Raw genomic sequence first — 19,020 nt, forward strand, 5'->3', positions numbered from 1 at the left:
GCTGTGATTCATCAGTCTTACACAACACCCAGTGCTCACCACAACACATAGCCTCCCCAATGTCCATCACCCAGCCTCCCCATCCTCCCCACCCCCTCCACTCCAGCAACCCTCAGTTTGTTTCCTGAGATTAAGAGTCTCTTATGGTTTGTCTCCCTCTCTGGTTTCGTCTTGTTTCATTTTTTCCTCTCTGCCCCTATGATCCTCTGCCTTGTTTCTCAAATTCCACATATCAGTGAGATCATATGATAACTGTCTTTCCCTGATTGACTTATTTCGCTCAGCATAATACCCTCTAGTTCCATCCATGTCATTACAAATGGCAAGATTTCATTTTTTGACGGCTGCATAATATTCCATTGTGTATATATATACCACTTCTTCTTTAATCCATTCATCTGCTGATGGACATCTGGGTTCTTTCCATAGTTTGGCTATTTGTGGACATTGCTGCTATAAACATTGGGGTGCACGTACCCCTTCGGATTACTACATTTGTATCTTTGGGGTAAATACCCGCTAGTGCAATTGCTGGGCCATAGGGTAGCTCTATTTTCAGCTTTTTGAGGAACCTCCATACTGTTTTCCAGAGTGGTTGCACCAGCTTGCATTCCCACCAATGGTGTAGGAGGTTTCCCCCTTCCCTGCATCCTCGCCAACATCTGTCGTTTCCTGACTTGTTAATTTTAGCCATTCTGACTGGTGTGAGGTGGTATCTCATTGAGGTTTTGATTTCTATTTCCCTGATGCCGAGCAATGTTGAGCACTTTTTCATGTGTCTGTTGGCCATTGGGATGTCTTTTTTGCAGAAATGTCTGTTCATGTCTTCTGCCCATTTCTTGATTGGATTATTTGTTCCTTGGGTGTTGAATTTGATAAGTCCTTTATAGATTTTGGATACTAGCTCTCTCTCTGATATGTCATTTGCAAATATCTTCTCCCATTCTGTCAGTTGTCTTTGGTTTTGTTGACTGTTTCCTTTGCTGTGCAGAAGCTTTTTATCTTGATGAAGTTCCAATAGTTCATTTTCCCCCTTGCTCCCTTGCCTTTGGTGATGTATCTAGGGAGAAGTTGCTGTGGCTGAGGTTGAAGAGGTTGCTGTCTGTGTTCTTCTCCTGAAAGATTTTGATGGATTTCTGTCTCACATTTAGGTCTTTCATCTATTTTGAGTCTATTTTTGGGTGTGGTGTAAGGAAATGGTCCAGTTTCATTATTCTGCATGTGGCTGTCCAATTTTCCCAACACCATCTGTTGACGAGACTGTCTTTTTTCCATTGGATATTCTTTCCTGCTTTGTCGAAGATTAGCTGACCCATGGAGTTGAGAGCCCACTTCTGAGTTCTCTGTTCTGTTCCACTGATCTATGTGTCTGTTTTTGTGCCAGTACCACACTGTCTTGACAATTACAGCTTTGTAGTAGAGCTGGAAGTCCGGAATTGTGATGCCACCAGCTTTGGTTTTCTTTTTCAACATTCCTCTGGCTATTCGGGGTCTTTTCTGGTTCCATACAAATTTTAGGATTATTTGTTCCATTTCTGTGAAAAAAGTTGATGATATTTTGATAGAGATTACATTAAATGTGTAGATTGCTCTAGGTAGCATAGCCATTTTAACAATATTTGTTCTTCCAATCCATGAGCATGGAACATTTTTCCATTTCTTTGTGTCTTCCTCAATTTCTTTCATGAGTCTTCTATAGTTTACTGAGAACAGATTCTTTACCTCTTTGGTTAGATTTATTCCTAGGTATCTTATGGTTTTGGGTAGAACTGTAAATGGGATTGACCCCTTAATTTCTCTTCTGTCTTGTTGGTGTATAGAAGTGCAGCTGATTTCTGTGCACTGATTTTATATCCTGCCACTTCACTGAATTCCTGTATGAGTTCTAGCAGTTTTGGGGTGGCGTCTTTGGGTTTTCCACATAAAGTGTCATGTCATCTGCAAAGAGTGAGAGTTTGACCTCTTCTTTGCCGATTTGGAGGCCTTTTCTTTTTGTTGTCTGATTGCTGAGGCTAGGACTTCTAATACTATGTTGAATAACAGTGGTGATAGTGGATATCCCTGCCGTGTTCCTGACCTTAGGGGAAAAGCTCTCAGTTTTTCCCCATGTAGGATGATATTCGCTGTGGGCTTTTCATAGATGGCTTTTATGATATTGAGGTATGTACCCTCTATCCCTATACTCTGAAGAGTTTTAATCAAGAAAGGATGCTGTACTTTGTCAAATGCTTTTTCTGCATCTATTGAGGGGATCATATGGCTCTTGTCCTTTCTTTTATTAATGTAGTGTATCACATCGATTGATGTGTGGAAGTTGAACCAACCTTGCAGCCCAGGAATAAATCCCACTTGGTCGTGGTGAATAATCCTTTTAATGTACTGTTGGATCCTATTGGCTAGTATTTTGGTGAGAATCTCTGCATCCATGTTCATCAGGGATATTGGTCTGTAATTCTCCTTTTTGGTGGGGTCTTTGGTTTTGGGATCAAGGTAATGCTGGCCTCATAAAATGGGTTTGGAAGTTTTCCTTCCATTTTTTTTTTAAGATGTTTATTTGACAGAGACAGACACAGCAAGAGAGGGAACACAAGCAGGGGGAGTGGGAGAGGGAGAAGCAGGCCCCCAGCAGAGCAGGGAGCCCGATGTGGGGCTTGATCCCAGGACCCTGGGATCATGACCTGAGCCGAAGGCAGACGCCTAACGACTGAACCCCTCAGGCAACCCTTTCCTTCCATTTCTATTATTTGGAACAGTTTCAGAAGAATAGGTATTAATTCTTCTTTAAATGTTTGGTAGAATTCCCCTGGGAAGCCATCTGGCCCTGGGCTCCTTTTGTTGGGAGATTTTTGATGACTGCTTCAATTTCCTTGCTGGTTATGGGTCTGTTCAGGTTTTCTAGTTCTTCCTGGCTCCGTTTTGGTAGTTTATACGTCTCTAGGAATGCATCCATTTCTTCCAGATTGTCTAATTTGCTGGCATATAGTTGCTCCTAATATGTTCTTATAATTGTTTGTATTTCTCAGTGTTGGTTGTGATCTCTTTCATTCATGATTTTATTTATTTGGGTTCTTTCTCTTTTCTTTTTGATAAGTCTGGCCAGGGGTTTAGCAGTCTTATTAATTCTTTCAAAGAACCAGCTCCTAGTTTTGCTGATCCGTTCTACTGTTCTTTTGGTTTCGATTTCATTGATTTCTGCTCTAATCTTTATTATTTCTCTTCTCCTGCTGGGTTTAGGCTTTATTTGCTGTTCTTTTTCCAGCTTCTTTAGGTGTTGGGTTAGGTTGTGTATTGGAGACCTTTCTTGTTTCTTGAGAAAGGCTTGTATTTCTATATACTTCCCTCTTAGGACCGCCTTTGCTTCATCCCAAAGATTTTGAACAGTTGTGTTTTCATTTGTTTCCATGATTTTTTTTTAATTCTTTAATTTCCTGGTTGACCCACTCATTCTTTAGTAGGATGCTCTTTAGCCTCCATGTATTTGAGTTCTTTCCAACTTTCCTCTTGTGATTGAGTTCAAGTTTCAAAGCACTGTGGTCTGAAAATATGCAGGGAATGATCCCAATCTTTTGGTACCAGTTGAGACCTGATTTATGACCCAGGATGTGTAATCTATTTTGGAGAATGCTCCATGTGCACTAGAGAAGAAGGTGTATTCTGTTTCTTTGGGATGGAATGTTCTGAATATATCTGTGAAGTCCATCTGGTCCAGTGTGTCATTTAAAGCCCTTATTTCCTTGTTGATCTTTTGCTTAGATGATCTGTCCATTTCAGTGAAGGGGGTGTTAAAGTCCCCTACTATTATTGTATTATTGTCGATGTGTTTCTTTGATTTTGTTATTAATTGGCTTATATAATTGGCTGCTCCCATGTTGGCATAAATATTTACAACTGTTAGATCTTCTCATTGGATAGACCCTTTAGGTATGATATAGTGACCTTCCTCATCTCTTATTACAATCTTAGGTTTAAAATCTAATTTGTCTGATAGCCTTCTTTTGATGTCCATTAGCATAGTAAATGGTTTTCCACCCCCTCACTTTAAATCTGGAGGTGTCTTTGGGTCTAAAATGAGCCTCTTGCAGACAGCATATCGATGGGTCTTGCTCTTTTATCCAATCTGATAGCCTGTGTCTTTTGATTGGGGCATTTAGCCCATTTACCTTCAGGGTAACTATTGAAAGATATGAATTTAGTGCCATTGTATTGCCTGTAAGGTGACCGTTACTGTATATTGTCTGTGTTCCTTTCTGGTCTATGTTACTTTTGGGCTCTCTCTTTGCTTAGAGGACCCCTTTCAATATTTCTTGTAGGGCTAGTTTGGTGATCATAGATTCTTTTAGTTTGTTTGTCCTGGAAGCTTTTTATCACTCTTTTCTATTTTCAATGACAGCCTAGCTGGATAAAGTATTCTTGGCTGCATATTTTTCTCATTTAGTACCCTGAATATATCATGCCAGTCCTTTCTGGCCTGCCAGGTCTCTCTGGATAGGTCTGCTGCCACTGTAGTTTACAGACCTCTTGTCCTGAGCTGCTTTCAGGATTTTCTCTTTGTCGCTGAGATTTTTAAGTTTTACTATTAGATGTTGGGGTGTTGACCTATTTTTGATTTTGAGGGGGGTTCTCTGTGCCTCCTAGAGTTTGAGCCTGTTTCCGTCCCCAAATTAGGGAAGTTCTCCACTAGAATTTGCTCCAATATACCTTCTGCCCCTCTCTCCCTTTCTTCTGGGATCCCAATTATTCTAATATTGTTTCACTTTATATCACTTACCACTCGAATTCTCCCCTCATGATCCCATATTGTTTACCTCTTTTTCTCAGCTTCTTTGTTCTCCATCATTTGGTCTTCTATATCACTAATTCTCTCTTCTGCCTCATTTATCCTAGCAGTCAGAGGCTCCCTTTTTTATTGCACCTCATTAAATAGCCTTTTTGATTTCAACTTGGTTAGATTTTATTTCTCCAGAAAGGGATTCTCTAGCGTCTTCTATGCTTTTTTCAGGCCCAGCTAGTATCTTTATAATCGTTATTCTGAACTCTAGTTCCAACATCGTACTAATGTCCATATTGATTAGGTCCCTGCCAGTCAGTACTGCCTCTCGTTCTTTTTTTTGAGGTGAGTTTTTCCATCTTGTCATTTTGTCCAGAGAAGAATAGATGAACGAAAGAACAAAATGCTAAAAGGGCAACAACGACCCCAGAGAAATATACACTAAACAAATCAGAAGAGACCTGAAACTGGAGGGAAAAGAAAAAAAAGACTATGATCAGGCTGGTGAATAGAACAGAGCCATACAGTAGATTTGGGGTATATTTTGGTCTGTTAGAAGAAACTGCATCCCAAAATTTTAAATACAATGAAGGGATTAGAATATGACTGTAAGAATGAAAATTAAAAAAGATTTTTAAAAAGGAATTAATAAGTTGGTTGGAAAAGGAAAGAAAAAATTTTTAAAAAAAAAATTAAATTAACTTTGAAAGACTAAAGAATTATGGGAAAAAAGCCATGAATTCTATGTGCAGTATTCCCCTAGCGCTGGAGTTCTCCCATTCTCCTTGATCGGTAAACTTGGTCTTGGCTTGGGGGCTGTACGTGCTGATCTTCTGGGGGAGGGGCCTGTTGCCGTGGTTCCCAAATGTCTTTGCCGGAGGCGGAATTGCCCCGCCCTTGTCGGTCCGGGCTAAGCAAGCTGCTCGCGTTTGCTCTCGGGAGCTTTTGTTCCCTGCAAGCTCTCCGTGCCGCTTTGGAGGACGAGAGTGAAAATGGTGGCCTCCCAATCTCCGCCCGGAGGAGCCGAGAACTCGGGGCCCGCTCCTCAGTGCGCCCCCAGAGAAAAGCAGTCACTCTCGTGTCCCCGGTGTCTGGCCGCACTCCGTGCTCACCCGGCCTGTGACTGAGCATTTCTATCTCTGGCACCCGACCCCGTGTGGAGTCTCCAAACCCAGCAGATCCCTGCGGTGCGCTCCTGCGCCGCTCCTCCCGGGGGAGGGAGGGGAGTCTCCCCGGATCTGCCGCTTGTTGGGTCCCTGCGGGAGGAGCAGTGGCCTGACTGGGCCGCGGATCGCAGTTTATGGCAACCCCGAGCTGAGAGCCCGCTCCTCGGCTCCGTCTCTGCAGCCGGCTTCCCTGCTCCGATACCTGGGAGCTCTGCCACACTCAGGCACCCCTGGTCTTTCTGTGACCCCGAGGGTCCTGAGACCACACTGTCCTGCGAGGGTTCTACCCCCCGCTTAGCCACTGGAGTGATGTCCCTCAGTGGAGCCGACTTCTAAAAGTTCCGATTTTGTGCTCCGCGACTCTAGCACTTGCCAGAAGTGGCCGGCGGAGGCCCCCTCCCCCGCCGTCTATCCTCCCGAATATCGCCTCGGGTTCACTTCTCCGCACGTCCTACCTTCCAGAAAGTGGTCGCTTTTCTGTTCAGAGAGTTGTTGCTATTCTTCCCTTCGATCTCCTGTTGAGTTCGTAGGTGTTCAGAATGGTTTGATCCCTATCCAGCTGAATTTCTGGGACCAGAGGAAATCCAGGTCTCCTACTCCTCCGCCATCCTGGACTCCCAATCTGGTGTGATTTTGAATACAGTGATTCTATTCTGTATTTAAATGAATTCATTTCAGTAAAAATAGAAGTGGGAGTTGATTTTTTTTTTTTTTTTTAAGATTACATAACAGGAGTTCCCAGATTTGGTCACAATGGTGAGGGTAGTTCTGGAATGTTTGAGAAACTCTGGTCCAGGAGGGCATGTCTCAAGACCTGACTCATGAACAAAGGATCCAGTCAGTGGCCAGATGAGTATGGAAAACTCACAATGAACATGAACACATGAAAAACTCCATTCAGTCCTATGATAAAAGTTTTAAAGCAAAGTTGCATTTAACAGCACTTTTTTCTGTAGAGTTTGCAAGAAAGGCATCCATAACCCAGGCACATCTAGAATTTCCATTCAGCCCATTGATTCTGTTTCTATGTAAGAAGAATCAAATGCCATCAGGGACATGTTAGAGCGACTTCCTTCCCATTTGGGGAGACTGAAGGTCAACACACTGAGGGTAATCAGAGTTGAGACTGCATAGAAATTTGGCCTCCAGCTCCCTGTTTTAACTTAAAAAGCATTTTTTTTTCAATGGTCAGGTTTCTACTCCGATAGGGCTGCATAACACACCTCAGAGGCTTACGGTGTTTCTCACTCACACGTTTGGGGAATCGGCAGTAACTCCGCTGGGATCGCCTCCGGGTTCTGCTCTGTTCCGTATATCCTCTCACCACGGGACCCTCACTCACTGCGGCCGTTGGGCCCATTCTCCTGACAGATGGCAGAAGTGAAGGGAGCCAAGCCACACCAGCCACACACACTTCCCGTGTCAGGTCCCTAGCACTCCGGTAGTGGTCAAAGCAAGTCATACGGTCAACCCAATATCCGTGGGGTGGGGCGTAGACTCCACCTGCTGTAGTGAAAGGCGTTGCAAAGTGTAACGTAATTCTACCTCAGAAGACAGTTACGATTCACAGCTCTGACAGCTCTGCTGCCTAGAGCAGCAGAAGAGAGTAGCTCAGAGCTCAAGCAACTTGGGCAGCCTAGGTTCGAATCCCGACTCTGCACTTGCTAGCCGGGCGCCCCAGGTAAGTGACCTCTCTGCCTCGGCTTCTCAGTCTGTCAAAATGGATGATCAGAATCCCCCTAAACATCTGACACAAGGGAATAGTGCATGTTCCCAGCAGAGCACAAGTGCTCAAAAATAAGAGCTGTGTTATTGTAACTACTATTGATACTCTTCCTCTGCTTCTCTTCGGGGCCCTCCACCAGCCTCAGTTTATCTCTAAAATGGGAATTCTATTAATTGCCATTTCATAAGGATTGCCGTGACAACAGTAAATGAATAACCTAACTCAGTGTTCCCCAACAGAGTGGGGAAGCATTTTGCCTCCCAGGAGATATCTGGCAACATCTGGAGACATTGTTTTTTCAACTGGAGGAGGTGCTCCAGGCATCTCCTGGGTGGAGACCAAGGATGCCCCCAAACATCCCCCACGAACAGGGCAGCCCCCTCAGCAAAGCCTCATCCTGCCCCACGCGCCAGCCAGTAACGCCGAGGCTGAGAAATCCCGATGTGAGCGAAACGCTTAGCAGAGCACCTAGCAGACCGTAAAGTCAGAGAGGGACCACTATTTTTAGCACTGCTGTTTTCCTTTTTGTTACTACACTCACTGACACCGTTGGGAGGAGCTAAGATCTGAATCCAGTGTGTCTGGATTTATTCAGCTGTCCGCACACCTGGGAAGGAGGCAAATATGAAGGGGTGGTCATCAACGGGTAGCAAGAAAAAAACTGGGCAGGGGAGTCAACCTGAGGGCCAAGTCTGTCACCAGGCTGCCACCTGTGGACGTGGGAATCCTGGCGCCTCTCCCTCCTAAGTCATGTCACCTGGTGCCCTCCGCTGTGAAGTGGGTCTGGCGCCCCTGCGCCAGCCAGCGGTGTCGACTCCAGAGCCCGCTTCAAGCCTCTGCACGCCCTCTTCTGTGTCACTCTGGGCAAGCCATTGAGCCCCTCTGTGCCCTCATGCTGTCACCACTCACGTGGGGATGGTGACAGTGTGCACACTGCTGAGGACGAGCCGATCAGTGCTTGGCCCTCAGGAGGAGGCTGCTCCCAGCAAGCACTTGGTTCGGGTTAGGAGTCCCCGCAATCCTGGGTGCTCAGCAGCCGTCTTTTCTTTCTCCCGTTCTTGCGTGTGCAGGGAAGGAGAGCTGTTTCGAGAGGATAATGCAACGATTCGGCAGAAAAGCCGTCTACATCGTGATCGGTGACGGCGTGGAAGAAGAGCAGGGAGCAAAGAAGGTACTCTGTCCACCTCTCAGACTCCGCTTCTCCTCTTGAGACAGGCTCGTGGGTCTCCTGGGCTCTTTACGAGGATTTCCCCCACCGCCCCCACCCCGGCGCTGGCTGGGTCCCTTCCTTCCCAGGCTCTTAGCTCCCTGGTCCCTTCCCATTTGCAGTCGCAGAAGCATCCTGAGTAATTTCCTTCTGCAAATCCCCCTCGGTGCCTTTGGCTGCCGCCCCTCGTAGCCCTGGATTTTTTCTAGGACAACTGCTCGGGAGCCCGGAGACACTCTGTCAGGCAGGCTGGTGGGGGGCTGGTGCACGTGTGCGCTTTATTCCATACTTACTGATCATATGTTCCAGGAACCCTTCCCAGTTAATAAAGACAGCATTAAGCTAATGAGAAAGAAAATCCTACATTTGTGATCTTGGGCCCATGAGGAGAGAGGCAGGAGGTTCTGGTGGCCCCAGCTCTGCTCTTGGAAAAGGAACAGCTGCCCCAGTGCTGGGTCTGGACCTGTCAACAGCATCCCAGAGAGCCTGCCACCCCCCCCCCCCCGACCCAGAGGCCTGGGAAGTGGGCTGTTAATGTCACAGAGCTTAATCGGGAGGACCTGGTTTCCCCCTTCCCTCCCCAGCAGCAAATTCCAGGGAAATGCAGAAATGTTCAGAGTCTCAGCGGACAAAGCTGAAAAAGAGGGTCCCAGGAGATGGCCCTGGGGGCGGAGCTAGAAGGCCTTGCCCCCTGCGAGGTTCCTCCCCTTCCCCTCCCCCAGGCTCCAGCAACACTTCAGAGGGAAGAATTCCCTGCTCAGGTACCACTCTGGTCTTCCAGAGACACAGGCCTGCCTGCAGCTCCCTCCCCGAGCTGTCCATACTCTGTTGGGGGCCTCGGCGACCGGGCGCTTAGACGCAAACACCGCGGCTAGTGGGTGAGCTCCGTTAGCCGTGCGGCTGCTGCGTGCCAGTGACTGTGGCAGGTGCTGGGGAGCCTGCCGTGAGCAGAAGGGACAGGCTCTCGCCCTCACTCAGCTCCAGCCTGGGGCAGGCAGGAGACACAGGAGTGTAACGTGTGTGAGGTGGTGACCAGAGCTTTGGAGAAAAATAAAGCAGGGACTGTGGGGGCGGGGCTGGCTGCCGGTGTGCACAGTGGTCAAGGCAGGCCTCGCTGCCCGGTGACATCTGCGCAAAGAGAGGAGGAGAGAGGCAGTGAGCCAAGCAGATGTCAGAGGGAAGGCAGTCCCAGAGAGGAACCAAGAGATCCCAAGGTCTGGAGGCTGGAGCTTCCCGCACGGAGCCAGCACGGCCACCGTGGCGGGCCCGGCAGTGGAGAGTGCCCAGGAGGGGAGGCCCAGGAGGAACCTGAGCACTTCTTTTTAAAGCATATTTAACTTTAAAAATGAATTGATTTAGCGAGAAAAATATTAAGTAAATAATTGTAATAGAGGTGATACACAAGGACTGGTCGAGGCAATAGCATGAATCACAGGAATTACCACAAATTACTGGTGCCCCAGAAGCACCGTGCCAGGTCAAGAGCACGGTCTGGGTGATGAGACTAGCCCCTGCCAGGGCCTCTAGAGCCCCCCCCCCCCGCCCGGCCCGGCCAAGCTGAGTGCTAACGCAGAACTCTGCCCTCAACATGGGACAGCGATCAAAATAAAGCTCTGCTTCGAGCACGGTTGGACTGGAGAAGCAGCGTAGGCCTGCGGCCCCTGGCCCCTCACCAGCCCTCCGGCCCTCTCCCAGACAGGGACAGGGACCTCGGCGGAGCTGCCACTGACCTGTTCCCACCTTCTTGCCGTTGGGAGTTTGTCAGGGCAGCATAGTAAATGTTTGGAAATGACCCCTTTACTCTCCTGAAATGAAATACTAATGGTCATGAGCACTATAACCATAATGGCTGAAAGGTCAAGATCTAATGGTGTTACCAAAGAGAGAGAAAGGGAAAGTTATTTACACTCACAGTAGCCTGCGCTTCCACACGTAAATGTTCAGGCACAAAATCCCAGGGCTTATACCCACGCGTGCCGTGGCCGTGACAGGGACACAGGTGCACAGCCTTGGCCATTCAGGAGCCAGGTGAGGGGCTGCGGCTGATTTCTCCAGACTGCTAAGCAGCTCCTAGAGAGATCCTGAATAAAACAAGTCACAGACTTCCATTGCTGTACACAGCAGTTGCACTCCTAGAAATGAAGGTTTTATTAAAAGCATGGACAAGATTTGATTTCTGTGTAACAGGTACAGTGTTAAGAGTCCAGGCTCAGATTACTACGTACAGGTTTGTACTTACTGGACTATCTGACAGGACGTTTGAAAACCAGTCAGGTCCCAGGTGCGTGAGATGAGGCAGGACCCCACCGGCACCTGCCCCTAAATCATTAGAAGTCGAAATTCACAGCTCTAGAAATTTCCACAGTGACCCCTAGAGGGGCAGGCTTTTCCTCCTTTGAGTACAGCTAGTCTGGGCTCTCCTTCCTGTACCGGACCAGGCACCTCCCCGGCCTCACCCTACCGCGAGCCCTGCTCCCACAGAACGATGCGGCCAGGGGCGCACATTTTACCCTAAGTCCTAGCTCTGCCCTTTGGGCTGTGTGGCCTTCAGCAGGTGGTGCCCGCTTTCTGAGCAGCGCTTCCTAAGCTGGACCAGCCGCCGCGCAGATGCGCCTCGGGCTGAGCGGAGGGACCTTGCCGAGGGCGTGTGGAGCCTCTGGTATCACTCCCCGGACAGTGGGGCGGGGCAGGAGGGAGAATACGACCGTTAGAAATTCAGAACCAGCAGGGAAAGAAAAGATGAATGCTGATCTGCACATGAGGTGAAAGCTCACCCAAATCGCTCGTTGGCTCAGAGCCCATGGGAGACGCACATGACCGAGACCGGCAGAGGGGTGGAGAGGATGGTCTCGGGCGGGGGCGGGAGGGTCTCAGCTGGGCCACTACCGCCCAGGTTCTGTGCAGTGGGGTTGGGGAAGCCAGAGACGCTCAGCAGTCGTTAGGACAGCGGAGAGAGCGGCCACTCCCCTGTAACACACCGCGGGCTTCAGGCCCGGCTGCGCCAGCGCCGGGGACCCAGGCCCCCTCCATCTTGTTGCTCTGCCGGCCCGGGGCTGCTCTCTCGCCACCGTCCCCTCCACCCCCGCTGTCTGGACGGCGGGCCCTGGCAAGGGAAAGGGGTAGGCTTCCCCATCGCTATAACGGCCCAGGGGACACAGGTGGACCGCACTGCTGCTCGCACCCCAGCGGCCAGACCTGGGTCACGTGGTCACACCCTGTGCATCTCTAGCTCGCAGATGTCGCCCTTCTGAGCCACCACGTACCCAGCTAAGAAAAATGGGGGCTGCTGGGGGGGGGGTGCTGGCAGTCTCCCTCACAGCTAACCTGGGGCAGGGCTGTCACTGGCACCCAGGGGTGCCCGACCTAATCGCACACCCGTACCCCTCCTCTTGATTACTGGCATCCTCCTGTCATTGAATCCTCCAACCCCCCTGCAGATGGGGTGTCATTTGCTTCATTTTACGGAGGTTGTATTTGAGACTCAGGGAGGTTAAGTAACATACCTCAGGTCACACAGCTGGTACAGGCAGACTAAGGTGTGTTTTGCTCCAAACACCAAGCAGGAAGGAGGTGGACCTAGGAGTTTCAAACACTCTGTCCTCACCCTGAGCTGGGGTCTTCTACCAAGGAAGACCAGGGCGCAAACACCCCCATCCACTGAGCTCCCCTAAAAACCTCTGCGACTGAAGCAGCAGCCCCAGCCCATTAGCGAGGAGCGCTGTGCACCAGCCGCTCCCCTGGCCTGATGGATGGGAGTCATTAACCCAGGCTGCTGGACACCTGAGCAGCATGAAATACGGCGACAGGACAAGGGGCTTGGACTGCTGGGGCTGACAGTGTTGTTAATATCTCCGTTTTAGTGGGTCATTTGTCTCCACCTCTCCACAAGTGATAAATCCACCTGTGCTCTAGGCCTGGGATGGAGATGGCTGAGACAGTCTCTCCCACCTTTGCTCTCACCTCCCAGAAAAATGAATTACATTCTTTAAAAGGGGGCAGGATTGGCCGGGCAGGAACCAAAATCCATCTTTGCAGAGAAAGGAAGGCTTGGCTGCGGTGAGGAGGGGGGGGGGGCGGGGGGACCTGGAAGGCATTAAAGAAATGGCATCCGTTGCCCACGATGGATAGTACGCTGCTTCCTCTGAGCAAGAGAGAAAAAGAGGTGTTCGCTGAGAACTTTGAGAAGCCCGCCTTCCTCCTTGTCCCCTCTCCCTTCCTCTTCATTCCTTCCCGGTGTGTTTCTTGAGCACCTACTGTGTGCCAGGAGCCATGCTATGCAGCAGTGAACGTGACATTCCAAGCTCGAACTGTCTTCAGGGCCTTTGCACCTGCTTTGTCTTCTGCCTCGACTACCTCCCCCCACAGGTTTGCACCTCCTTCTTGCCCTCTGCGGGCTGCTTAACTGTCACCCCCTAGAGAGGCCTTCCCTGACCCCAGCTATCAGAATAGACACCCTCCCCCAGCTGCTTTCGGCCCTGCCTCCCTGTTCTGTTTCTGCTTTCGGCCCTCCCTCCCTGTGGGCGGCAAATAGGCTGCCCATTTCACACACCTCAGTCCGCCTGTACCACTTGTTTCCACAGGTTAAACAAGTGCTCACCACAAACACAAAACCATCTTGTTCATTTTGTGCCTGTGGATGCCTTCTCTGTGACTCCAGTGGGGACCCTATGTGTGTCAGCTGAGGAGGGCCCACGGAGCGCATGGCAGTGAACCATCAGACACAGTCCCAGCCCTCTGAATCATCTCCCCATCTCAAGATCCTGCACTTAATCACGCCCACAAAATCTCTTTATTCACAGGTCCTAGGGATCAGTTGGACATCTTTGGGGGCTATTATATAAAGAGATGGCAGAGTGATAAGTGCAGGGCTCCCAGAGGCAGGAAAGGATCTGATGTGTTCCAGGAGCCAAAAGGATGCCTGTATAGTTTCTAGCCTGTGGACATGGAACCTCACAGGGCAGAACTCCAGGCATCCAAATGTTCATCAAGCACCATCTGTTCACTTAATAAATAATTTAAGGCCAATGACTGTCCTGTGGAGGCTATCTTTTAGCTGCAGGTAGCAGAAAGCCTATGTAATGGTGTTAAACACTTGCTCACCTTATAAGATTAGAAACAGTTGTGCCCTAGGTTGTTGCCATGGGTCAGAAATTCACCAAGCATCCCTTTCTGTCATTTTGCTCTACCCTTCTAACCATCTTTGGCGTTTTCTGAGTTGTTGCCTCATGATCTGAAAATGGCTGCCACAGCTCCAGGCATCACATGCTAACATGACAGCATCCAAATAGGAAGGGAAAGTAAGGAGGAAGGCCTTCTCTCCTCAGGTGCCTCCGTCTAATCCTGGAGGAAAACCTTTCCCAGAAGCCCCTCACCACCTTCCTCATTGGCTTCAGTGGGTCACAAGTCAAGAGGAATACAAGACCTGGGGCGCCTGGGTGGCTCAGTCAGTTAAGTGTCTGCCTTCAGCTCAGGTCATGATCTCAGGGTCCTGGGATCAAGCCCTGCATTGGGCTCCCTGCTCAGTGAGGAGTCTACTTCTCCCTCTCCCTCTGTCTCTGTCCCCCACTCATTCTCTCTCTCTCCAAATAAATAAAACTTAAAAAAAAAAAAAAGGGGGGGATACAGGACAAATCCCTGGCAAACAGGGTTGGGGTTGTCACAGCTTGCTTAGATGATCATAGCTCATCCGCTAGGTCTGGGCACAGTGCTGCCAAATTCTGAGTTCTGGAAGCAAGAAAGAAGACAGAGTGATACTGGGCAGGCAACAACTTCAGCCAATGACTAAATCTTCCAGTGATAAAAGTGCAGTCAGCTTTCTTCTCTGGAGCCTGAGCCACCTCTCCGGGGCTCAGTCTCCTCATCTGTGAAGTAAGACAGAGTGCCTCCCTGATGAGCATTAGTGACCAGGTTAAACAAGGTCATGTGTGTGGCACAGAACACGCACTCTCACCAAATGTTAATGACCATGTGGTGACCGTGACCGTGAGGGCAGTTCGTTCAGGCTTGCCGCCAGTTTAACTTTGGTTGAATCAGTTCTCTTTCTCGCTCTCATGCCCACTTGAAAAAGGGGCTTGTGCTTTTGTCTGGACAGTCCAGTGAGCTAGGAAGCACACAGCACCAGCACAGGGGCTGGCTCCGGAACGGGAGCTTTAAGAGACTACTGTTTAAGACACTGGGTGTCACAGGCTGACACCGTGAAATCCAAACTCTGCATCGTGACACCGAGGAACTCGCTGGCCAGCCTCTCCCCACCCCCGGCCCTGCACACGTGCACACGCACCCCGCACGACGACCGTGTGTCCCTCGCCCTTGCGTCCTCGTGCGCCTAGACGTACTCGTAATAGCAGCCGGGAGTGGACGGGCCGGGCGCCCGCAAGAGCCGCAACAGCTGTGCGCGGCAAATAGGCTGCCCATTTCACAGGCGAGAACACTGACGTCGTCCCGTCCGCCGAGGCCGGCCGGCCCGACCCTGGCTGGCACCGGCTCCGTCAGTCCATTTGGCGATGAGCAAACGTTAGGGAGGGGTGCGAGACACACGAGCCCCCTAGCTGAGACTTTCTTCTCGAGGTAGCAGGACCGAGGACAACATTTTAAGAAGGAACGGCCTTCTCACTGCCTGATTTCATTCCGGGTCAGCGCGCCACCTAGGACCTAGGACCTAGGACCTTCCCAGAGACGGCGGGAGGGTCAGACCGTGTGCCAGGCTGCTCGGGATGAGCCGGGCGGCCCGGGCTCCGAGGGAACGGACCCCGGTGCGGCCAGACCGGTGGGCACTGGCCGGGGGTGGGGGGTGGGGAGGGGTCTGCCCCGTGGTTCGGGAGACGCCCACAGGCCACGCCACCTCGGGTGGCCTTGGCATCGGGCTCTGACCCTGGGGAGGGGGGGGGCTGCGGGGGGCGGGGCCCTAACCGCGCAGCTGCCGTTCTGTGTTCCAGCACAACATGCCTTTCTGGCGGATATCCTGCCACGCCGACCTGGAGGCGCTGAGGCACGCGCTGGAGCTCGAGTATTTATAGCAGAAGCCACGGCCTCGCCACCTGCCGTCACGGGCGCATCCCGCCCCCTCCCAGGCCCTCGCCTTCCCCGCCTCCCCGCCAGATGCTGGACGCCGGGCAGGGTCCCTGCGGCCGAGAGGACGTGCCTGGTGACCATCTCAGCGGCTGTCCCTTTAGGCCAAGCGCGGGTCCGGAGACGCAGAGTACCCCACCGTGGCTTTTGGGAATATTTAACTTTGGAGAAAAGGGCTGGCTCGGAGTCCAGCCTTTTCCACGAGACTCAACAGAACAAAAGCGAGGAATTGCCGATTTGGGGGAGGGCTGGTGATGAGGAGGGGACAGGCTTGGGTTTGTCTGTTTTTTTTTTTTTTTTTCCTTTTTAATTTATGGACTAATGTCATTACTCCGGTATTATGCTCTCGTACCTGCGTTGGTTTTCTTAGTCGTTGGTTTGGTTTGGTTTTCTAACCTGGCATGTGGGGTGGTGCAGTTCTCACTTAAGCACTCTCTGCTCCAAGTTGTGCTTTGGGGGGACAATCATTCTTTGAACAATTGGTGAGGGAGGCGATTCGGGGCTGATGGGAAGACTCTTGCTTCTTTTTGTTTTTAAGGACCTAACCTGACGTCATGTGGACAGTGCACGTGCCTTATGCTGCCATCTTGTTTTCTAGGAAGAGGGACCCTGGGGAAGCGGCGGTACTTTGTGACAGATAAAAGGCATTAAATAAAACCACGTTTACATTTTGAAGTGGGGTAGGGTGTCACTACTTTATGACCACTCTTCAGGCTTCCATTAGAGGTACTAATAGACTTCCAGCCATCCACAGAGGAGGTTTGGGTGAAACAGACCTGCCCCCCAGTCCTGAAATTAGCTACCCAGGTGGTCAACTACTTTTCTCTTGTGAGGATTAAACGTCCAATGCTGGTTCCGAGGGAAGCTAGTAGTCCACAGTCTGTAAGTGTTTTAGCCTGAATTCTAGAGGACTCAGAGCTCCCAGTGGTCAAGGATAGTGTCTTCCTCATTCTGTATACTCAGTACCCGTCATAGTCTGACACAGATATGGCACTTAATGAAGGCTGAAGGATGGATGGATGGACGGACAGACGGATGGTCAGACAGATGGACGGCAGATGGGTTATGGACGGGTGGTGGGTGGATGGAGGGATGAAGGAATGGATGATGGATGGGTGGGTGGTGAATGGCTAAGATTCACTGGCCCCAGGCTGCTTAATCTTCACTGTTTCCCCAGCAGTATCTTGCAGCTCTTGAGAACAATCTTAGAAGTAGAGTAACTGGAGTATTCGGCCCTCACAAACAAAAGCCCTTGGCCTCCCAGAAGTCTGAGCATGACTTGAGAACTTCCTAACCAGCCCAGCCAAAGGACAGAGACTCAACAAGTCCTCAGGTCAACCTCTGGGGCTGAAGGTGTCTGCCTGTCCAAGGGCTTTAGAAATCAGAGAGCCACCACTGGGATTTCTTTCCATTGCAAAGGACAGAAACACAACAAAGTGGCTTAAACAAAACAAAAACACAGAATTCTTTGGCTTACTTGACTGAAAAGTTTAGGGATGTGTGACCTCAGACAGCCCCATCCCAAATGCAGAATTCAAGATACAGCTTTAAATTTTTTAATTCAGTCTCTTTCTCTCCATCTTTGGACTCTTCAGTTTGGTTTCATCTATAGGCAAGAGTCCACATACTTAGAGTAGAAGATTTCTATTGATAAAGCATTAATTCTTAAAAGGACAACTGTTTTGGAAAAAGAGGTTAAATTTATTATGTGAGTTAACAAATGTCCTCATGGTTCAAATATTTTAAGTTGGTTCTTCCTTAGTTATTTGCAACCAAAAGCGTCCCAACTTACAGAGCACATAACGAATAGTGTTAGTGGTGGTGGTAGTATATGTCACAGGCTCAGATTCCTACTCAGGAAATCGAACATTCATATCACCAACAACTGGAGCTGGGTATTTTTCATCAGATATTAATCAAGTACCTAAAATGCACTGGCAGGGGCACCTGGGTGGCTCTCAGTTAGGTGTCTGCCTTCGGCTCAGGTCATGATCCGGGGTTCTGGGATCCAGTCCCACATCAGGCTCCCCGCTCAGTGGGGAATCTGCTTCCCCTCTCCCTTTGCACCTCCCCCTCTGCTTGTGCTCTGTCTCTCAAATAAATAAATAAAATCTTTAAAAAAATTTAAATGTGACAAGAGCAAAATTTAATGCCCTTAATATATAAAGAGCTCTTAGAAACCCGTAACAACCAACCAGATCTTTTAAAATGGCTGGCGGGGGGGGGGGGCACACCTGGGTGGCTCAGTCGGTTAAGTGTCCGACTCTTGGTTTCAGCTCAGGTTGTGATCTCCGGGTCACGATATCGAGCCCCGCATCAGGCTCCATGCTGAGCAGAGAGTCTGCTTTGGATTCTGTCTTCCTCTCCCTCTGCCCCTCCTGCTCGTGCACGCTTTCTCTCTCTTGCTATCAAATAAATCTTAAATATATATATATATATATATATATATACACACACACATATATATATTTATAAATAAAATGCTTGAAGCTAGGGGTGCCTGGCTGGCTCAGTCAGGGGAGCATCATGCGACTCTTGATCTTGGGGTTGTGGGTTCAAGCCCCACACTGGAGAGATTACTTAAAAAAATAAGATCTCTAAAAAAATTTTTTAATAAAATGCCTGAAGGCTGTAAAACAGACATTTTACCTTTTTTTTTTAAGATTTTATTTTTTAGGGTGGCTCAGTTGGTTAAGCATCTGCCTTCGGCTCAGGTCATAATCCCAGGGCCCTGGGATTGAGTCACAATTCAGGTTCCTTGCTCGGCAAGGAGGCTGCTTCTCCCTCTGCCTGCTGCTCCCCCTGCTTGTGCTGACAAAATCTTTAAAAAAAAAAAAAAAAAAAAAGTTTATTTTTTAAGTAATCTCTCTATCCAATATGGGGCTCCAATCCACAGCCCTGAGATCAAGAGTCACATGCTTCACTGACTCAGCCAGCCAGCCAGCCCTACATTTTTTTCAAAAAAAAAATAAAACTGCTTCTTGGGGCACCGGCTGGCTCAGCTGGTAAAGCATGCAACTCTCCATATCTCAGGGTTGAGAGTCCAGGCCCCACAATGGGTGTAAAATAAAATCTTTTACAAAAT

General features: G+C 49.5%; 1 protein-coding gene across 2 annotated transcripts in view; it reads left to right on the forward strand.

Annotated features, from left to right (window-relative positions):
• The window catches only part of EYA2 (EYA transcriptional coactivator and phosphatase 2), a 180,961-nt gene extending 165,078 nt beyond the window's left edge, over nucleotides 1-15,883 (forward strand). For both annotated transcript variants that reach the window (XM_028122012.2, XM_028122013.2), the window contains 2 exons: nucleotides 8,731-8,831; nucleotides 15,803-15,883. In XM_028122012.2, the coding sequence (XP_027977813.1) occupies nucleotides 8,731-8,831; nucleotides 15,803-15,883 (182 nt within the window). The remainder of the gene's footprint in view (nucleotides 1-8,730; nucleotides 8,832-15,802) is intronic.
• Nucleotides 15,884-19,020: the final 3,137 nt, after the last annotated feature.

This window comes from Eumetopias jubatus, unplaced genomic scaffold (genome assembly GCF_037043125.1).
Source record: "Eumetopias jubatus isolate StellerSeaLion01/CBP00866 unplaced genomic scaffold, mEumJub1_p1.0 scaffold_9, whole genome shotgun sequence".
Taxonomy (NCBI): Eukaryota; Metazoa; Chordata; class Mammalia; order Carnivora; family Otariidae; genus Eumetopias; species Eumetopias jubatus.